Source organism: Balaenoptera borealis, assembly GCF_965194805.1.
Source record: "Balaenoptera borealis genome assembly, chromosome: 19".
Lineage (NCBI taxonomy): Eukaryota > Metazoa > Chordata > Mammalia > Artiodactyla > Balaenopteridae > Balaenoptera > Balaenoptera borealis.
Window position 1 is genome coordinate 66,409,291 of NC_138878.1, and position 19,668 is coordinate 66,428,958.

Genomic DNA, 19,668 nt, shown 5'->3' on the forward strand with positions numbered 1-19,668 from the left:
GAACTGAACTTTTAATCTTATTCCATTTTAATTATTTTATTGTAAATGTATTGATATTATTCTCAAGTGGAAACAGCCGCCAGGGGCTAGTGGCTAAACCGTATTAGGCTGTGCAGAGCTACAATTCCAGCTCCTCATGGTGCGGCTTTCTTCGGGGCCTAGCACTGCGCCTGGTAAATGATGAATGAACGCAAGCAGGGATTCCACGTAGGGATCCCTGAAGACGCCCAGGGCAGATGGCAGCTTGCCTTCCTCCACTCCTGTTTCTTGTGAGCTTCCTGCTTGGCTGAGAGCGCCATGGTCCCTGATGTGCTTATCTGCATCCTTCCGGCTCTGAACCCAAGCTCCGAGCCTGGTGGACACATCCCTGCTCACCCAGACGCCCTCAGGCAGCCCTCACTCCCACAGACAGCCCCACTCTCTCGAGTTCCACGGACTCACATTTATTCACAGACAGACAAAGGGACAGGGACAGACCTTTGCTCACTGGGGACCCCCCCCCCAGGGTCTGGCAGTTCCAAAGAGGTGATGGTGTCCAGTGTGTGTAACGGGGGACAGCCAGGCCGGGGGCCCCCCCCCCCTCAGCGTCCATCCCTCTGGCCAGTGTCCTCCACCTCCTGAATCAGCGTCCTGCCTTCAGAAGTGGGGTGAGCAGTTTCTAACCAGCATCAGGGGGGTCTGGGGGTGGGCGATGGGGAGGGAGGGGCGGACCAGCCTCCTCCCTCCTTAGTGTGGAGGGCTAGAAGGGGAGGGGTGGGTACACAGAGGAGGTTCCTCTCCTTCAACTTCCCTCCTCCATATTGCAAACCGGGGGGTCAAACGGAGGGGCTGAGGATGGGTGTGCGGGTCAGGAGGCCAGGCCCCCCAATCCGCGCAGGTGAGCCTTGCTGTCAATCTCTTCTTCCTCCATCTCGAAGGCTGAGTGGTCTTGGCTGTCAAAACAGGAGGCGCTGAGGAAGACGGGGGGTGCCGGCGGCGGCTGGGGTGGGGTCCCCGGGGAGGGCGGCTCCTCCTTGATGTGTGCGATGGGCAGCGGGAGCCCTTCCTCCTCCTGGCCAGCGGGGGGCGGCGGGGGCGGCGGAGGCGACGGCGGCGCCTGGGCCTGGAGCGCCTGCTGCGCGGCGGCCGCCCTCTCCAGCTCAGCGCGGTGGCAGCGTTGGTGGCGCAGGAGGCTGTAGGCGCGCGAGAAGCGCCGCGAGCAGTGCGGGCACGGGTGCGGGGCCGGGCCGCCCGCGTGGACCTGCGCGTGGCGGGCCAGGTCGGCCAGCCGCTTGAACTCCCGCTGGCAGCGCACGCACTGGAAGGGCCGCGCCCCAGAGTGGGTCACCCCGTGCTGCCGCAAGTGCGCCCGGCGCCGGAAACCTTTGCCGCACTCGGGGCACCAGAATCGGGGCTCCCCGGCGGGGGGCCGGGCCGGGGCGGCATCCCCTCCGTTCTGCCCGCCTTCTCCACCCTCCGAGGCGCCCCCGCACTCTGCCCCTTCGCCCCCCTCGGGCCCCTTCCCTGAGGTCCGTCCGCCCGACACCTTGTCGTCCTTCTTGCCCGCCGCGGGCAGCGGGGCCAGGAGGCTGAGCGCGCCGTGGACGCGACGGTGCTGGCGGAGGTAGGAGGCGAGGCGGAAGGCCAGGCCGCAGTCCGTGCACACGAAGGGGCGGTCGGTGGAGTGGACCAGCCGGTGGCGGGACAGCGACCAGGGCCTGGCGAAGGCCTTGAGGCAGATGGAGCACTGGTGGCGCTTGGGGCGGGGCGGGGGCCCCCCTTCGCCCTCCTGTTCGCCCTCGGGGCGCAGGCACGGGTGCGCTTTGAGCTCGCCCTTGGTGGCGAAAGCTTCCCGGCAGCGGAGGCACAGCAGCGTCCAGTCGGCCTGGAGCAGGACCTGCTTCTCCTCCTGCCGTCCGGCCGCCAGCGCCAGCTCGGCCCTCAGCTCCGCCGCCCCGGCCTCGGCCTCCTCCTCCTCCGACTCGCGGGGCTCCGCGCTCGTGGCGGCCGCCAGCGTGGCCGGCTCCCCCGCGGACCACGTCTCGGGCCGCGCCGCCGCCTCCTCCTCCTCCTCCGCGGCGCCCGCTGCTGCAGAGGTGGGCTGCTCGGCGCCCTTGTCCTGCGGGCTCCAGCCGGACCCGGCCGCCTCCTTGGCTGCCCTCTCGATGGCCAGCTCGACCCCGCCGCCCGCGTGCTCCTGGGCCAGGTGGCGCCTGAGCTGGGCAGGCTCAGGGAAGGTGCGGGGGCAGGCGGCGCAGCGCAGCGGGGGCTGCGGCCCGTGGCCACGCAGGTGGCGCGAGAGGTGAGCAGGCCGGCGGAAGGCCTTGGGGCACAGGGGGCAGGCGTGGGGCCGCAGGCCCGAGTGGCTCAGCCGGTGCCGGGAGAGGTAGTAGGGGAAGCGGAAGAGGCGGCCACAGGTGGGGCAGGGCAGGGGCGCCCGAGGAGCTCCAGCGCCCCCCCTGCCACGGCCTCGGCCTCTACCACGGCCTCGGCCACGACCCCGGCCCCGGCCACGGTGAGGTGGGCTGCCCTGGGCTGGTGGAGGAGGCCGCGGATCCATGCCTGTAAAGAGATAGGGAAGAGATGGAGATTTGGCGGGGGAGGGGGGGTGTGCAGAGAGAGACAAGGAGACAGAGAGACAGGGAGAGGCAGAGAGGGTCAGATATTTAGCCGGGCAAGGGAAGGAGAGACAGACGAAAAAGGCCGAGATGAGAGGCAGAGACCAGGAGAAACAGAAAGGATGGTGAGAGGCAGAAAGCAGGAGAGAGAGATGGGGACACCCAGCAGAGACAGAGACGAAGAGAAAACAAAGAGATTTAGGCAGAGATGGTGCAAACACAGAGATCAGAGGAACCATGGCAGGGTGGAGGGAGGGAGAACAAGACAGAGAGAGACAGTAGAAGAGACAGAGGCAGACAAAGTCAGTGAACTGCTTTTCCTCCAGGGGCCCCGCTGGAACGTATGGGGAGGGGCTGGGAAAGAGCCCTTGGTGCCGGAGTGGAGGGGGTGGGATTCAAAATCGGGAGGCCCCGGAAATGGAGTGTGGGTGCCCAGTCGCCAGAGTCTGGGAGAGGCCGGGAGTAGGAGGGCTCAGACTCTTGGGCAGGGAGGGGGCTAGGGAGGGAGGGGGCGAGATCCCGGGTGCTGAGGTTGGGGGTGGGGGTGGGGTGTTGGGAGATGACTGGGGTCCAGCCTCTAGACTTCTGTATGTGGTGGGTATGGATTCCTGGGTCCCAGTGGTGGAGAGGGCTGGGGGAGGGGGCTGAGCTCCAAAGACAAGGGAGAGGACGGGGCTGGGGGCCCAGCTGCTCGAAATCTCCAGCGAGGAGGAGGCTGAGGGCCAGGGCCCTGGACCACACCCCCCGACCCCCGAGGAAGGCTGCTGAGGGTCGGGAGCCCTAGGTCTCCAAGGGGGGGGGGGTGGCCGATCTCCCCGCTGGGCCCAGCCTTTGGTTCCCCGCAGGCATGATCTGCAGAACTGGGGCCGCGGGTCGAGGCCTTGCAGATTTCTGAGCCCAGGGGCCTGGGGTTCGGCCCCGATGACTGGGCGCCCGGTTCTTACCTCCGCCTCCTTTGCTCCTTTCTTCCTTCCCCGCGGCCGGCCGAGCGCGGACGGTGGTGGCGGGGAGGGAGGGCCCCGAGCGTGGTGGGGGGTGGAGGAGGCTGGGCTCGGTGTCACCGCCTAAGCCTTCCCCCCGGAAACCCGGCTTTTCGTCCGAGCCTGAGAGAGGAAAGACTGGCTGGGAAGCCGGAAGATGGTGGACGAGGGGACCCAGGGGGCGGAGAGGCGGGGGGCGGCTTGGACTCCTGGGTCCTGTAAGGGGAGGGGGCTGGGGCCCCGTCCTCTGGGCTCCCCGAGGGAGGAGGGGGCTGGGTCCGGCCCCCCTTCCTCCCCTCCCCAACAGACACACATATTCATTCATTCCTTCAACAAATACACATTTATCAGGTCCTGTCTGTGCCAGGCACTGTGTTGGGCGAGGGGGGTGGCCGGGAAAGGAGATGAATGAGGCAGTGACAGAGGCTTCAGGGAAAGTACCGGCAATCTGGGCTGGAACCTGACTGCAGCCTTCACGTGGCTGCCTGAGCAAGCGACTTTCCCTTCTCTGAGCCTCAGTCTCCTCTGTGATAAACCCCGCGTATATCCACTTGACCCTAAGAGACCAGTTACTCATTTTGCAGCATGTATTCACTCGATCCTAAGCCACCAATATTTACTGAGCACCTACTATGTTCTAGCTCTGTCCTTGGTGCTGGAGCTGCAGTGGCAAAGGCAGAGGCCACTGGACCCTGTCCACAGGGAGCGCAGGGTCTGGCGGAGGAAGCAGACAGACACAGATCCAATGGCCCTCCTGGAGAGTGTGCTCTAAAGCCAGAAGCAGGATGCAGTGGGATTACAGGGAGCAGAGACAACACTGAGAGTGATCCCTGAAGGCTTCCTGGAGGCAACGATGTTTCCGCTGAAACCTGCAGGATGAAAGCCGAGGGTTAGGAATGGGAAGGGGGAGGCAAATGGAAACGGGAGAGACATATACCAACACAGACACTATTCTTCTGATAGTTCTACTCAGAAACATGCCACAAACGGTGTCTGTACCAGGTTAATCGTTGCAGTATTGTGCATGACTTCGAAAGGCAGGAAATGAGCTACATGCCCATCGGTCAGGGATTTGAGTGATAAATCGTGATTGATCCACCCAGCGGAACGCTATGTGTCCATAAAAAAAAGAATGAAGAAGTTCACTGTGTAAAAACATGGAAAGGCTCCAAGTGATAACGGAGAAAACATGGAAGGTTGAGCACAGCCTGCAGCCTGTTCTATCTGCACTTATCAGCGGGTTGTGTCTGGGAGAACTGGAAGGAGAGAGAAGAAACTGGCAACATTCTAACTCCCAGGACTGAAACTTACTACACTCTGTCCTTTTGTACTTTCGGAATTTGAAACCACGTGAATGTGTTTCATACTTAACAAAGTAAAGGAAAAAGAAACAAATGATGGGGGATAATAAAAATAAATAAAATGAAAATAAATGATAGCTGACTCTTGTAAGTGCTTTACAAATACAAACCCATTTGTTCCTCCTTACGTTAAGAAGTGGGTAACATTCTCCCATTTCACAGAGCAGTAAAGTGAGGTACTGAGAGGTTTCAAAGTAGTGAGTCTAAGTCTTTGCATTTCACAAAGAGATGGGAGAAATGATGGTGAGGAGCATGATTTTTAAAAACGTCTGGTCAATAATACTACATTTTTAAGGACATATACATATAGAGCAAAAGTCTAAACACATCCATGGAAATAATAAGCACCAAATTTGGGTTAGGGGTTACCTTTGAGAAGGGAGAGGCAATCAGATCTTGGAGGGGGGGGAGGTCTATGGAGTCAGGTGTATCTCTTATGTTTTAATAAAACTGGTAGTCAATATATGGGTGTGTGTGTGTATACTTTTTATTTGTTGAAATACATGTAACATAAAATTTACCATTTTAACCATTTTGAAGTGTACAACTCAGTGTCATTAAGTACATTCTCGAGGGGAATTCCCTGGCTGTGCAGTGGTTAGGACTCTTCGTTTCCACTGCAGGGGGCATGGGTTGGATCCCTGATAGGGGAACTAAGATCCCTCCTGCCACGCAGGGCGGCCAAAAGGAAACAAAAACAAACAAAAATTCACTAGTTTCACTATCTAGTTCCAGAACTTTTTCATCACCCCAAACAGAAACCCGGATCCATTAATCTGTCATTCCCCATTCCCTTCTCCCCCCATCTCCTGGCAACCAATAATGGTCTTTCTGTCTCTTTGGGTTTGTCTTCTGTGGCTATTTCATATCGATTAAGTCATCTAGTATGTGGTCTTTTATGACTGGCTTCTTTCACTTAGCATAATGTTTTCAAGGTTCATCCACATTGTAGCGTGTGGCAGCACTTCATTCCTTTTTATGGCTGAATAATATTCCATTGTATGGGTATACTGTATTTTGTTTATCCATTCGTTTGTTCATGGACCTTGGGTTGTATCTACCTTTTGGCTATCGTGAGCAGTACTGTTATGAACATTTGTTACGTATAAGTTTTTGTTTTAATGGCTGTTTTCAGTTCTTTTGAGTATATACCTAGGGTGTGTGAGTGTGTTATTATTTTATTTTATATTTTTTATATTATAAAAAATTTTTATATTTTTTATATTTTTATATTTTGAAGCCTTAATATATATATTTTCCTAAATAAAAGAAAGAAACGAATTCAGGAATGAGGGTGAGGGGAAAGAAATTTCAGAGAGATCAGCGTGTTGTATGTGTGTGTCGGCGTGGGCGGAGGTGGGGCTCATGTCCTGGGGGAGATTTGGGGCCTTGGATTGGGGCATCAAAGGCGGCCAGTGTGGTGGAGAGAGGCCGGAGCTGCACGAGCAACTATGTCCGGCCTCCTAGTCCAGGCTGAATGCTGGACGCATTCCGAGTGTACTGAGAAGCCATTGAAAAGGTTTTAAGCTGGAGAGTCACATGATCCGATTAGTGTTTTAGAGAAATTCCTGTGGGACCCGCGAGGAGGCCCGGCCGGATGCAGGGGAGACCGAGGCGGGGAGCAGGAAGGAGGCGGTGCCCGGGTCCAGGTGAGAGATGGGGGGCCTGGGCGGGGCCGGCCTCGGGCAGGGGGCGGGACCTGGCGCTGATTGGCTCAGGGCTGCCCTCCTGGATGCCATTCCCACCGCCTCCACCTCCTCATTGGCTTCCCTGCTTCGGCCCCCCCGCCTCCCTCGCGTGCAGTCTCCGGCACCTAGAAATCACATCACTTCGCTCCTGCGCTGAACACCGTCCCGTGGCTCTCACCTCTTCCTCCCCACCTTCCTCATCTGCACCCCACGCCCTACCGTCTGAACCCTGGAAGCTCCCTTCACGGATTCCTGTCTTTCTCCCTCTGCTTCACTCTGCTCCATCCACACTGCCTTCTTTGCTCTTTCGGACTCAGGGCCTTTGCACGTGCAGTTCACTGCCTGGAATGTCCTTCTCCTAGGTTTCCATAATGTTTCCCTTACTTCCCTCATTTCTTACAGATCTCCCCAGAGACACCTGTCCCGTTCACGTTACCTAAAACAACCCTCCTGGGAATTCTCTGGCGGTCCAGTGGTTAGGACTCCGCGCTTCCACTGCAGGGGCCATGGGTTCCATCCCTGGTGGCGGAACTAAGATCCCACAAACTGCGCAGTGCGGCCAATAAATAAATAAATAAAAATAAAATAGCCTTCCTGGCGCCCTCTAGTCCTTGCTCTGCCCTGATTTTCAACATTGTACTTACTGCAAACATTAGGCTACTTTTCCTATTTTGCCTATTTCCCCTTCCACTGGAATATAAATTCCCAGGGAGTTTATATTCCAGGCTTCGCCTGTTTAACTGCTCTACCCTCAGCAAGCCTCGCATATCAAGCAGTATTTGTGGGTGAATAAAGAGGGACGAAGGGTGAAGAGGAGTGAGGCGAACTCGGGCCTCAGGTTTTGGAGTGGGGGGCGCCCTGGAAGGGGAGAAGACTGACGTGGTGGGGAGATGCGAAGCGCAAGTGAGCGGGCGGTGCGGGTGGCTGGCTCCACCTGTCCGCGCGTGAGAGTCAGCTCTGCCCACAGAGGCGTCGGAGTCGCCAGCGTCTGGCTAGTAATTGATGCTCTGGACCGGTTGAGATCGCCCCCAGGGTTAAATTCTCCCCCTCTGCCTTCGAGCCTCAATTAGCACATTGATAAAATGCGGCCACGGTGTCACGAGTTGGAGACGAGGTCCAGCCCACCACCTGGCACTGAGACACTCGGGAAAGGGGACGAGTCCCTAGTGCTACCCTCTCAGAAGAGAAAGGATTGGAGTGGAGGTGAGGTAGGCGGGAGGTCCCTATTCATCACCCCACTGCCAGGCGGCCATCTCCATGACAACCCTGGCACTTTTCCAGGCCCTCAGCTCCGGAGGCTGAGCCAGTCTCCAAGTGGGCAGGTCTTGTCCCTGGGGGCGGCACCTATATCTAAGGAGGCAGGTCTTGTTTTTCCAACGCGGAGGATTTTTTTCCCCCCAAAGGGGTGAGTCTGATCCCCCTTCCTGTGTAGTGGTGGCAGAGTGGAGAGGAATATCTCCAAGGTTGAGCGTTCCCAGGGGCCGACCTAGAGCCTTTTCAAATGGGCAATTGTGGATCTCCAGGCAAAAATGTCTTCCTTGAATGCCAAACTCTTACTTGTTTGCCTCCAAACTTATCTCCCTCCTTTAAATGTTTTTCGTTGTGAAATAGAAGACGTATAGATGAAAAGGGCACGATAAAAACGCACAATTTAACAAATAATTATGAAATTATCACCAGATTAAGAAACGGAATGTTGGCAGCCAGCCCACAGCCCATAGGAGGTTCCGCCATGTCCCATCCCGAACTTAACCCATCCAACTCCACTGTTCTGAGCTTTATGAAAAAAAAAAAAAAAGTTTTCCTTGCTCTTCTAGATGGCTCACACCCACAAGGCATCCTAAACAATACTACAGTTTAGTTCTGCTTGCTTAAATGTTATAGAAATGGAATGGTACTCTCTGCACCTGGTTTCTTGCGTCCAGCTTCTTTGTAACTTTCATTCATGTAATTTTGTGCATCTGTACTCATTCGTTCTCTTGCTGTATAGTATTCCATGGCATAATATACCACCATTTATTTATCCACTGTATTGTTGATGAATGTCTTCATCTGTTGGGGCTGCTGTAACAAAATACCACAGACCAGGTAGCTTATAAACAACAGAAATTTATTGCTCACACTTCTGGAAGCTGGGAAGTCCAAGATCAAGGTGCCAGCACGGTCACCTTCTGGTGAGGGTCCTTTTCCTGGTTCATAGGCGTTCCTTCTTGCTGTGCCCTTACCTGGTGGAAGGGGCTAGGGGTCTCTCTGATGCCTCTTCTATAAAGGCACTAATCCCATTCATGAGGGCTCCACTCTCATGACTTAAGCACCTTCCAAAGGCTCCACCTCCAAGTACCATCACATTGGGCCTTAGGATTTCTTTTATTTATTTATTTATTTATTTATTTATTTATTTATTTATTTATTTATTTTTGGGCTGTGTTGGGTCTCGGTTGCTACGCGCGGGCTTTCTCCAGTTGCGGCGAGCAGGAGCTACCCTTTGTTGCAGTGCGCAGGCTTCTCATTGCTGTGGCTTCTCTTGTCGTGGAGCATGAGCTCTAGGTGCGCGGGCTTCAGTAGTTGCAGCACGTGGGCTCAGTAGTTGCGGTGCACGGGCTCTAGAGCACAGGCTCAGTAGTTGTGGTGCACAGACTTAGTTGCTCCACAGCTTTTGGGATCTTCCAGGACCAGGGCTCGAACCCGTGTCCCCTGCATTGGCAGGCGGAGTCTTAACCACTGTGCCACCAGGGAAGTCCCGGCATTAGGATTTCGACATATGAATTTGGGGTGACACAAACATTCAGCCCAAACCAGTGGACATTTGAGTTGTTCTGGGTTCAGGGCTGTACATTTTGCTGCTGTGAATGTTCTTATATGAATCTCCTGGTGCAGGTGAACATGAGTTTCTCTAGGGTTCGTGCCTATCTGTGGCATATGCACATCTTCAGCCTTATTAGAGCATGCCAATCTCCCAAGCATCTCAAATTTAAGAAGCTCAAGATGGAACTCCTGATCCCTCTAGCTTCCACCCGAACTTGTTCTCTCTCCGTTTTCTGGTCTTAATACAAAGCGGCACCGCGCAACCAGTTCCCAGCCCCGCCCCCATTCCTCCCTTTCCATTACGCACGCGCACACACAACACACGCTCGCACATTCCACCTCCAGAATTCATCTTGGGCCCACCTGGTTCTGTCCGTCCCTCTGCCCCAGGCCCCCACACCCCTCTCCTGGTGGACTGCAGTAGCCTCTGCTGCATTCACTCTGCCCCTGCAGTCCCTTTTCCACTCAGCAGGCAGAGGGACCCTCGGAAAGTGCAAGAGTGGTCACATCCCTTCACACTTACAGTCTTGCTTGCCATTGCCCACAAAGCACAGTAAAATGCCCATCTCGGCCCACCAGGGTCTGTGTACCCTGACCTCTGCTTACCTCTCCACCTCATCTCACCCCTCCCTCCCCTCCTGGGCTCATCCAGGTGTCCACCTGGCCGGCCCCTCCTCACCCTTCTGGTCTCAGATCAAATGCCACCTCTGCAGAGAAGCACCCCCCCCCCCACCTCCTCCCTGCTGGACCACCCCGCCTAAGGTGGCACAGCCCAGCCACTCGTTTTCTTAAAGAGTTATTTTGTTCACTGTTGGATCCCCAGAGGGGGTGACAGCACCTGGCACCGGAATGTAATCTAGCGCGTAGGAGACAATCTACGGCCCGCCCATCCTTAGATGGGCGGATCCTAATCTAGGGGAAGGATCTAGCGGCAAAGGTACAAACTTGGTTGCCTGGGAGACAGAGTCTAAGGGGCGGGGCCTCTTCCTAGGGGTAGGACGTCTGTAAAGAGTTTGGTTTTTCAGGGGGCGTGTCCTATGGGACTGAAGGTTTCTAAAGGGTGTGTCTGGTCCTAGGGGGCATGTCCGTCTGTTGGAGGTGGATTTTGTAGTTAAGATGCAGGGTTCCACTTAGATGAGATCTAAACCATCTCTGATATTAGAAGGGTCATGCACTGTCTAAAGGACTCGAAATTTCTCAGGTGGAAGGAAAGATCTGCCTCTATTTAGGAGGCCTGTCCTAAATCAGAGGGGGAGGAATCCCCACTTACCTAAAGCCAAGGATCAGAAAGTGAGACGGCAATGGCTGACAGGACAAGGTTTATTGGGGTCCAGGAGACACTGGGGAGTGGGATAGGGGGCAAGGTCGAGGCTCACAGGGGGAAACCCCCTAGCCAAATCCCCCCTTCCCCTTGGGGTTGGGAAGAACACAGAGACAAACTGACAGAGATGGAAAGACCAACAGGTGCTACAGCAGAGCGGGAGGGATACCCCAATGTCCCCCACCTCCCACTCGTGAGTTCACATAATGCGGAATGACGTGGACCTGCCCACACGCTAGAGGAAGGGGAGGAGTGTCTGCCGTATGCATTCTAAGGAGCGTGGGGCGCAGGTGGCAACCTGGCCCAGCCCATTCCAGTGGACAGGGCGTGGGGGTATGTGTATCTGGATCAGTCCATCCTACTGGGCGCAGGGATTTTGAACCAGGCTATTCTAGTTTTTGGGGGTGGGGGAGATCATTAGGGTCGTTCCATTCCTTAGTAGGGGAGGGAGACCTAATTGGGGAAGGGGTTGAGGGCAGGGGGCAACTACCCTGGTCCTCTTTCCGCATAGGGAATAAAGTCGGGGGAGGGGAGAGGCAGATTCCGGCTATATCCATTATCTGGGGGCACCAGTGACTCTGGTGGGTAGCATTTGGAGGGGATCCAGGGAAATCCGGGAACATGGTTCCCCCCCATTCTCCGGATCAAGGTCGTCGGAATGATGGCTCTTAGGGAGAGGGGCAGTCTTCCCTTGGGGGAGGGGTGCCCATCTTTTATTATTTGGGCCCTCAAGATGAGAAGTACTTGTGGAGACCCATTTCTCATTCCTAGGTCCCGCAGCTTAGGGGCCTATTGATTTGGGGGTGCTCAGCACGTATTCCAGCGGCCTGGAGCTTAGGAATCTCTCCACAGATCCGGGACCCTCGAGCTGAGGAATCTCTCCGTTTATTCGCTGCCCCCCAGCTCAGGGGCCCGTGTGTTTGGTGGCTCCATGTCTCCAGCCAGGGTCCCCTCATCTCGGGGCCCGTGTCTGGATCTGGAGGGCCGGGGCCTCCCTCGTGGTCCCTAGGTCCCTTGGCCCGGGCCCTGAGTCCAGCCCTTGGGAGGGGTGGTCTAGCGGAGGGGCGCACGGCCTGGCCACGTCAGTCCATGCCCCGGTGCAGCTTCAGGTGCCTGGAGAGGTTGCTGAGCGTGATGAAGCCCTTGCCGCAGATGTGGCAGGGGAAGGGCCGCTCGGTGCCGTGCAGCAGCCGGTGGCGCTTGAGGTAGCACTCGTGGCGGAAGAACTTGCCGCACTCCAGGCACGGGAACGGCTTCTCGCCCGTGTGCACCAGCACGTGCCGCTCCAGGTCCCGCGGCGAGCGGAACAGCTTCTCGCACTCGGAGCAGCCGAAGATCTTCTTGCCGCGGCCCGAGCCGGACGCAGGCTCCCCAGACGCGGGCTCCCTCTCCGGGGCGGGCGCCGCCGCCTCCTCCGCGCCGCCGCCCTCGCCGTGGCTGGCGCGCCGGTGCTCCTCCAGGGCCGCCAGGGCCGCGTAGAGGGCCCCGCAGTGGCCGCAGCCGTAGGTGGCGGGGCGCGAGTGCGCCTCCAGGTGGCTGGCCAGCGCCGCCGCCGACGCGAAGAAGGTCCCGCAGTCGCACTGGTAGAGGGTGTCTTCCGACGGCTCGGCCGCGGCCGCGGGCGCAGGGGCCTCCCCGCCGCCCTCGGGGAGCAGCCCCCCCAGCTCGGGCACGCCGCCCCCGGCGCGGCCCAGGAGCAGCCTGCCGTCCCAGGCCGGCTGAGCCTCGCCCGCCTCCGCAGCGCCGCCCTCGCCGGCCGTCTCGGGCCCGGCGCCAGCCCCGGAGACCCAGGCCTGCGCGGGGGGCGCGCCCGGCCCCTGCAGGTCGTGGGTCAGCTTGTGCCGCTCCAGCAGCGCGGGGGCGTTGAAGTCGCGCTCACAGCGCGGACACTTGAAGGGCTTCACGTCGGTGTGCGCAGCCCAGTGGGCGGCCAGCTCGCGGCCTTGGTCGAAGCGCCGCGCGCAAGCACCGCACGCGAACGGCGGCAGTGAGGCCGCCGCCGCGGCCGCCGCCTCCGCCAGCCCCCAGCTCCCCGGGCCCGCGCCTGCGCCCTCTGGGCCCTCTCCGCCGCCGGCCCCCGCGCCCCCGCACACCGAGCAGGGCCCCACGTTGCAGCAGACCGAGCAGGGAGCGCTCAGGGCGGGCAGGCCTGGGCCGGGCTGCAGGGGGGACGGGAGCACCCCGCGGTGCTGGCGCTTGAGGTGGCGGCCCAGGCTGGAGCGCGAGGAGAAGCGGAGCTCGCAGACTAGGCAGCAGTAGGGCTTCTCGCCAGTGTGGACGACCTGGGAGGGCAGGAGGAAGAGCCCAGCGTCAGGGCTGAGGGTCTAGCCCGCGGGACAGATTCTTGGCCTCCCAGAGAGATGCGGAGGAAGCTCCCTGCCAGGTCCACAGGGCCGAGATCTAGCTTCAACCCTCTCATTCTCGTTCTCTGCTTCCGGCCACGTTAGCATGCTTTTGGCCCCTCCAGCCTCAGGATCCTTGCACTTGTTGTTCCCTTTGCCTGGAATGCTGTTCCCATGGTGGATTCCTGCTCTTCCTTCAGGTCTCAGCTCAAATATCACCTTGCCCTGACCTTCCCCCACCTTGTGTGGTAGCCCATAGCTCTCCCCTCTTTACTCCTACATATCAGATGGTTATTATTGCTGTTGTTGTTTTAACTTCCTTCCCAACGCTTCTCCTTTTCCAGATCATCCTTGCCTGTGTATTTGCTTTCTTGCTGATTGTCTACCTGACTATGGACCACTCGCAATGGAATGTAAGTTCTCCGAAGGCGTGGACTTTATTGATTTCACCTTGGTATCCCAGGTGTTGGGAGCAGGGAAAACATTCAATAGGTAATTGCTGAGTAAAGGAATTAAATACATACGTGGTATGTCTATCTTTAAAAACGGTAACGGAATGATGAGCACACAGTTGCAGACGCTGGCATATGAGAAGGGGCACGGGAGAGGGGAGGTGCATAGAGGTGGGGCAAATTTACTATGAATGTTTTAGTTCCTGGGTTGGGTGTAGACTGAAAGAGAAACAACTCATGCTTTGACTGGTCAGGGCGCTTCGATGGAGAGGGAAGGAGGGAGGGAGGGAGACAGAAATTTTCTTAGGGGCCAGCTGCCTGTTGCCCATAGTGGGTCCCCGGGGCTCCAAGGGCGAGTCCAGCCCAGGGAGGCCAGCTTGGGGCCGGCCTGCAGGACTCACCTGGTGGTGCAGCAGGCCGGTGGAGTCTCGGAACCCCTTGGGGCAGGCGGAGCAGCGGTAGGGCCGCTCGCCGGTGTGCGAGCGCAGGTGGTTGGCCAGGTTGAAGCTGTGCTTGAAGCCTTTGCCGCAGCGCGGACACGCGTGGGGTTTGAGAGCAGTGTGCCGAGCGAAGTGGCGCCGCAGGTCCGAGCGGTAGCGGAAGCTCTTGCCACACTCACTGCAGTGAAACGGGACGCGGGGGGCAGCAGCGGGCGGAGCCGGGGCCGGGGCAGGGACCGGGGGCGCTGGCAGCAGGGCGTCATCCATGGTGGCGTGGCGCGAGGGCAGTGGCGGGTGGGGGCTCTCTCTGGAGCAGGGAGACATGGAGTGGGGTGAGGGAGCCACGTCCCCATCAGCCTCCCCTATCAGGCTCTTTGGACTCACAGACCTGTGAGGCCCGGCCTACTACCTTCTAAGCCACGCCCATCTATCCAAGCCACACCCACTGCTCTTTAAGCCCCTCCCACTCTCCTACACCCCTTCCACCACTCATCTATCTTCCTAATCACTTCCAAGTCACTTCTAAGCCACTGAATGCTTTTAAGCCTCTCCCCTTCTTTGTGAATGAACTCCCATCCCGCTCTAAGCCCCAATGAGTGTGGTTAAACCCCGCCCACTCGTGTTCAGGTCCCGCCTACCCCTTCCAAAGTCTCCATGTTGTTCCTGAAGCCTTTTATATTCCTTGACAAGCCCCTTCCCCTCTGAAAGCCACTCCCACTCTTCTTTGAAGATGAAAGTCATCTTCAGATGAAGATTGACGACATTCTTAGCCAAGGACAGTATGAAAATTTGGGGCTAAGCGCACCTGAGTCAGCCTCCCAGGGAGACCAGGACTAGTCCTGGAACCTTGGATAAAGCCAACTGATTCTCTTTCCATCTGCAAAATAGGAATAATGGGAGGACCTACCTCATGGAGTGGTGGTGAGGACTAAGCAAACTTGTGGCCATGCGTGCGGCGTGCTTACTGACGCTTGTGCACAGCAAAGACTCAACAGGTAAGCTGTTTTGATTACCACTATCTGCTAAGTTCCTCCGAGTTTCCTCTTGAAGTCCCCCATCTCTTCCCCACTAAGATCCGCCTCCTAAACCCCACTCAAGTTTTCCTTTAAACTCAGCCTTTAAGTAAACCCCTTCCTTTCCAAGACCACCTGCCACTCTACCTCTCTTGCCATCTCAGCCCTTCCTCTCTGACACCCTCCCCATCCTGTCATTTCACCTGCAATATGAAGACTTGCTATTTCCACTACGACGCCCCAAATTACACGCTTAAACCCCACCCCCCTCACTATGTCCACCACTTCCTGAAAGCCACATCCCTAGACAAACTCCACTCCTTCTACTCTAAGCTCCTCCCACCTCCACACTGAACCCCTTTACCCCCCTCAGCCCCAATTAGGACCCTTCAACCTAGGGCCCTCCTACCATTCTCACTGAGCCACGCCCCTTTGCCAAACCTCACCCCTTTGCCTAAGCTCCTCCCACTTTCTACCCACAGTCCCGCCCATTTCCACTCTAAACCACGCCCACCCATTGCTCCGCCCAAGCCACCACTAAGCCCCGCCTCCTCCCCACCCAGTCGCCCGCGGGACTGAGCCCCCCTCCCCAGTCAGCTCGAGGACCCAGGCCCCTAGAGCCGGCCTTTTGTACCCCTCCCCCCCTGTCCCTAAAAGGTGCGGCCCCAAGCGCCCGGGGCGGGGGCAGGTCAGGCTAGACCCGCAGTCGGGCGAGTCCACCTTGCTCGTACGGAGCGGGGGTTCTGGGGCCCTGAGGCGGCCCCGGGAGGCCGGGAAAGTCAGTCGGCTTTCCTCTTTAATTACTTACACCTCCCTCTGGGCGCCGACATTTTGGGCAGCGGGGGTAGCGTCACTTCCACCCGGGGGGCCCCTCGACTTCCGCCTCGGCTCCTTTCTCCCCCGCACTCCCCCTTTCTCCCGCCTTCTTGACTTCCCTCCTCCCCGCCGCCCTCCCTTCTCTCTCTTTCCCGTCCCTTTCCCAGCTACTGGAGGTTCGAGAAGCCAGGGTGGCGCCATCTTGGGTGAGGGCATGGAGAAGAGGCGGGGCTTAGGGTGGCCCCCGGCGCCATACAGACTAAGGGCAACAAGCTCAGCGCGCGCGGCCTCCTCCCTGCGGTATCGACGCTGGCCGGTGTTAACATAGATGAGGGCAGACATGATTCCCTTTTCGCGGCCTCAGGCTCCTCCTGGGTAGGATGTAGAGTTGCATCAGGAGAAGAGAGAAATCGAAGTTCGCCGATCTGCGATAGAGATAGGAGGGTAGAGCAGGCTCCATCTTGTGCTTAGGCTTCCAGTGGGCTTTGAAGCTAATCAGGCGCCATGTTAATTACGGGAATGAGGGGCCATTTTCCCGCTCTTTATCCTTTCGGTACCTTTCTTTGATTGGGTCACCCGGCTGGGTGCTTTGTGGGAGAAAAGACATTTCTATGTGTTTGGGATGTGTTGGTGGGGTAATTTCCCATTCGGGGCCAGCGAGGGCGACGGGTGCGCAGGCGCGGTTTGCCGATGGGGATGTGACCGGCCCTTAGGACCCAGCGGGTCCCCTTTGTTCCCCGCGGGCGCGGGCCCGACGGGGAGGGGGAGGGGAGGGAGGGGCCGACCGGCGTCCGCTCCGAGGGGCGGGGCAGTCCCGCGCGCGCGCGCGCCGCCGAGGGGCAGGGCCCCCTCGCCCCCGCCCTTTCCCACGCGCCGGCCCCGCGCCCCCGCGCGCGCACACTCGCGAGTCCAGGCGACATGCAAATGAGGTACCCGAGAGGTGGGGGGCCCGGGTGGGGGGAGGGGAGCGGAGGGAGGGGAGGCCCGGGGCCGCGCGCTCCTGGAGCGCGCCCCCCACCTGCTTCTGCTCTTGCGCTCGCTGAAGCGCGCGCGCCGACCTCGCGCCCCGCGGAGCCGGCCCGCCTGGGCGCGCGCGCGCAGACCCCCTTCCTGGCGGCCCTCGCCGTCCGCGGCCCGGCGCCGCTCATTGGCCGCCGCCCCCGCAGGGCCCGCCCCGCGCGGTCGGTGCTCACGGGCGCGCGCCTGCACCGGGGTGGAGGAGGGCGAGGGTTAGGGGCACCGTTCCAGAGACCCGTGTTCTAGTCCAGGCAACCCCAACCGAGCGAGCCGTGTGATCATGGAAAAGTGGCTGCCGTTCTCTGGACCTTAATCTGTGTGCTTGCTCCAGTGGGGTGCAGTGGCACCTGTAACCCCTAATCCTAACTGCACCTGTGCTCTCCTCCCCCACCACTTTATTACTCCCCAGTCCCATGGTCCCAGGCTTTGCTGCTGATGGTGGTGTTGGTGATGGTAGTTCATTTGGTGCTTACTATATATATACCGACCGACAACCCTGCTGTATCCATTTTACAGAGGTGGAAACTGGCTCAGATAGGCAAAGCCACTTGTTAATGAACGGTAGAGCTGGATTCAAACGCAGGACTAAGGGACCTATGATGTCCCTTGGGTCCATTACTTCTCACTCCCTGGGCCGTTGGGGTCCATGAGATCAAGTCTTGGCCCTGCCACGTACCGGCAGAGGGAGCTTGGGCAACTGATTTGACTTTCCTGTGCCTTGGTTTCCCCATTTGCAAAATGGGCGTGATATACCCTTATTCAGAGAGTCGGTGTGAGGCTTAGCTGCTCACCGTGGTAATAAGAGCTAATATCTCCTAAGCACTTCCGTGTACTGAGCACTTTATGTGCGAGTAGGTGGAAATACTCATCCTGTTTTGCAAAAGGCTTAGCTGACGTTCAGAGAGGTGAGAGGCCCAAGGCCACCGCACAGAGACTAAGTAACAGACTCAGGAATCGAACCCAGAACCTCTGGCTCCGGAGCCCACACTCTTCAACAGCTCTGATATATGTCCATATCCACAACTCAGGGGCAAACGTCACCTGGGACCAGTCCCTTTCTTAGTCCAGTCCTGACCCCCCTTCTCTCCCTCTGTCACTTCTGTCAGAAGGACGGACAAAACATTTCTGAGGCCTCTGTAGCTCTTCTGTTTGATGGGTTCTCTGTTTTGAGGATCGAAATACTCGCCTGCACCCTCAGTTGGACTCTATCCTCCTTGGAAGATTTTTCTGTATTTTGGCTCAAGTTGACTCTGAATGTCTAGGAGGGGTTAGGGAGGTCTGGGAGACACCTGTGGGGCTCAGGGCAGTGCCTGTTTACTAACCGGTACAGAATTATCTTGCTATTTTACCCGCTAGCGTGGCTTTAATTGTGCGTCCAAGTGAATGTTGGCCACGCCCAGGTCGACAGACTCGGACCCAGGGATGGCGAGGTTTGGGGGGACAAGGGCTGCTCCATACCCTCCTGCACTGACGGCTACCCCTTCTCTCCTCTTAGCCCGGCTCCAGTGCCCAGACCCAAGCCCCCCACTGCTCAATGGACACCCCCAGCCCAGACCCGTGGCCTTCGCCTTTGCCCGGGGAGGAAGAGAAACCTCTGGCCTTACCTCCTTCTGTTCCCCGGGGCCGCCGAGGCCGACGTCCCGGAGGGGCCACCTCCTCGAATCGGACTCTCAAGGCCTCCCTCCCTCGCAAGCGGGGCCGCCCCCCCAAGTCGGGGCAGGAGCCCCCACTGGCACAGGGGGTGACAGCCCCGGTGGGCAGCGGCGGTGGCAGTGACCTCCTGTTGATCGATGATCAGGGTGTGCCCTACACAGTCTCTGAAGGGTCAGTAGCAGGCGGGCCCGAGAGCTCTGGCCCTAAGAAGGCCCCGCACTTCTGCCCGGTGTGCCTTCGGGCCTTCCCCTACCTCTCCGACCTGGAGCGCCACAGCATCTCACACTCAGAGCTGAAGCCGCACGAGTGCAAGGATTGCGGCAAGACCTTCAAGCGGTCCAGCCACCTGCGGCGGCACTGCAACATCCATGCCGGCCTTCGGCCCTTCCGCTGCCCGCTCTGCCCCCGCCGCTTCCGAGAGGCGGGCGAGCTGGCCCACCACCACCGCGTCCACTCCGGGGAGCGCCCCTACCAGTGCCCCGTCTGCCGGCTGCGCTTCACCGAGGCCAACACGCTCCGGCGCCATGCCAAACGCAAGCACCCCGAGGCCATGGAGGCACCCCTGGGTCCTCGGGAATCAGGACCTGAACCACCGTGGGACGACGAGGGTATCCCGGCCACGGCAGGGGCCGATGAGGAGGAGCTGGAGGGGAAAGAGGTGGCTTGACCCCCACCCCCGGCCACCACTCCCCAGACCAGGTTTAGAGCTGGGCGTTCAGCTGGCACTGAACCTGGGCAGGGAAACCGGGACACACTCTTGTCTGGTAGTCTTCCCGTTGTGGGAGGAGGTCGAGGGTGAGGACGTCCACTTCTGGGTCCTGCAGCCTTCTGCCACCCTCCCTCGGACTGACAGACCTGTGGAGGCAGGGGCTGTGGAAATAAATTTCTGCCTACTGGCTTCCTGTGTGTGTTCCGTGATGATCCCAGGGCTGGCGCCCCTCTTCTCCTCCCTTCAAATGTTCTTCCCCGCTACACCACCCCCTTGTCATGTGCCTCGTTAGCTTGGCGCTAAAGACTGGCTTGGGGGAAGACTTTGCCGCTTCTCCCATCTCCAGTGGACCTCAAAGCACTCCCTCTAAAGATCCACTCTTAAGTAGAACATTGAACCTTCGGTGCAAACGTGACTCTAGGTACCACCCCCCCCCCCCAACCCCCGGCGCCGTTCTAACCAGATTCCCGGAAA

At 58.6% G+C, this 19,668-nt stretch overlaps 3 protein-coding genes across 8 annotated transcripts; 1 reads left to right on the plus strand and 2 right to left on the minus strand.

Moving 5' to 3' along the window:
- Positions 1-427: 427 nt before the first annotated feature.
- ZNF579 (zinc finger protein 579) lies at positions 428-3,679 on the minus strand. The gene is made up of 2 exons (XM_082368127.1): positions 3,542-3,679; positions 428-2,541 (listed from the first exon to the last, which is right to left on the minus strand). The coding sequence occupies exon 2, from the start codon at positions 2,537-2,539 to the stop codon at positions 848-850; it is 1,692 nt and encodes a 563-aa protein (XP_082224253.1). The 5' UTR covers positions 2,540-2,541; positions 3,542-3,679; the 3' UTR covers positions 428-847.
- Positions 3,680-10,733: 7,054 nt separating this feature from the next.
- Positions 10,734-16,016, minus strand: FIZ1 (FLT3 interacting zinc finger 1; the record flags this gene model as incomplete). Of its 3 annotated transcripts, none has more annotated exons than XM_082368082.1 (3): positions 10,734-13,034; positions 13,948-14,293; positions 15,808-16,016. In XM_082368082.1, 3 exons carry the CDS (start codon positions 16,014-16,016, stop codon positions 11,835-11,837), a joined length of 1,755 nt encoding a protein of 584 aa, XP_082224208.1. In that variant the 3' UTR covers positions 10,734-11,834. The 3 variants fall into 3 exon arrangements, with proteins under 3 accessions (XP_082224208.1, XP_082224209.1, XP_082224210.1); XM_082368083.1 differs by lacking the exon at positions 15,808-16,016 and adding an exon at positions 14,894-15,558; XM_082368084.1 differs by lacking the exon at positions 15,808-16,016 and adding an exon at positions 14,792-15,556.
- On the plus strand, positions 15,906-19,383 carry ZNF524 (zinc finger protein 524). Of its 4 annotated transcripts, none has more exons than XM_082368303.1 (2): positions 15,906-16,021; positions 18,328-19,383. In XM_082368303.1, exon 2 carries the CDS (start codon positions 18,367-18,369, stop codon positions 19,150-19,152), a length of 786 nt encoding a protein of 261 aa, XP_082224429.1. In that variant the 5' UTR covers positions 15,906-16,021; positions 18,328-18,366; the 3' UTR covers positions 19,153-19,383. The 4 variants fall into 4 exon arrangements, with proteins under 4 accessions (XP_082224429.1, XP_082224430.1, XP_082224428.1 ...); XM_082368304.1 differs by lacking the exon at positions 15,906-16,021 and adding an exon at positions 16,055-16,190; XM_082368302.1 differs by lacking the exon at positions 15,906-16,021 and adding an exon at positions 16,587-16,744.
- The last annotated feature ends 285 nt before the right edge of the window (positions 19,384-19,668 follow it).

Excerpts from the sequence above, each read along its gene's own strand:
- ZNF579 (XM_082368127.1), bottom strand. The coding sequence starts at position 2,539 with ATGGATCCGCGGCCTCCTCCACCAGCCCAGGGCAGCCCACCTCACCGT.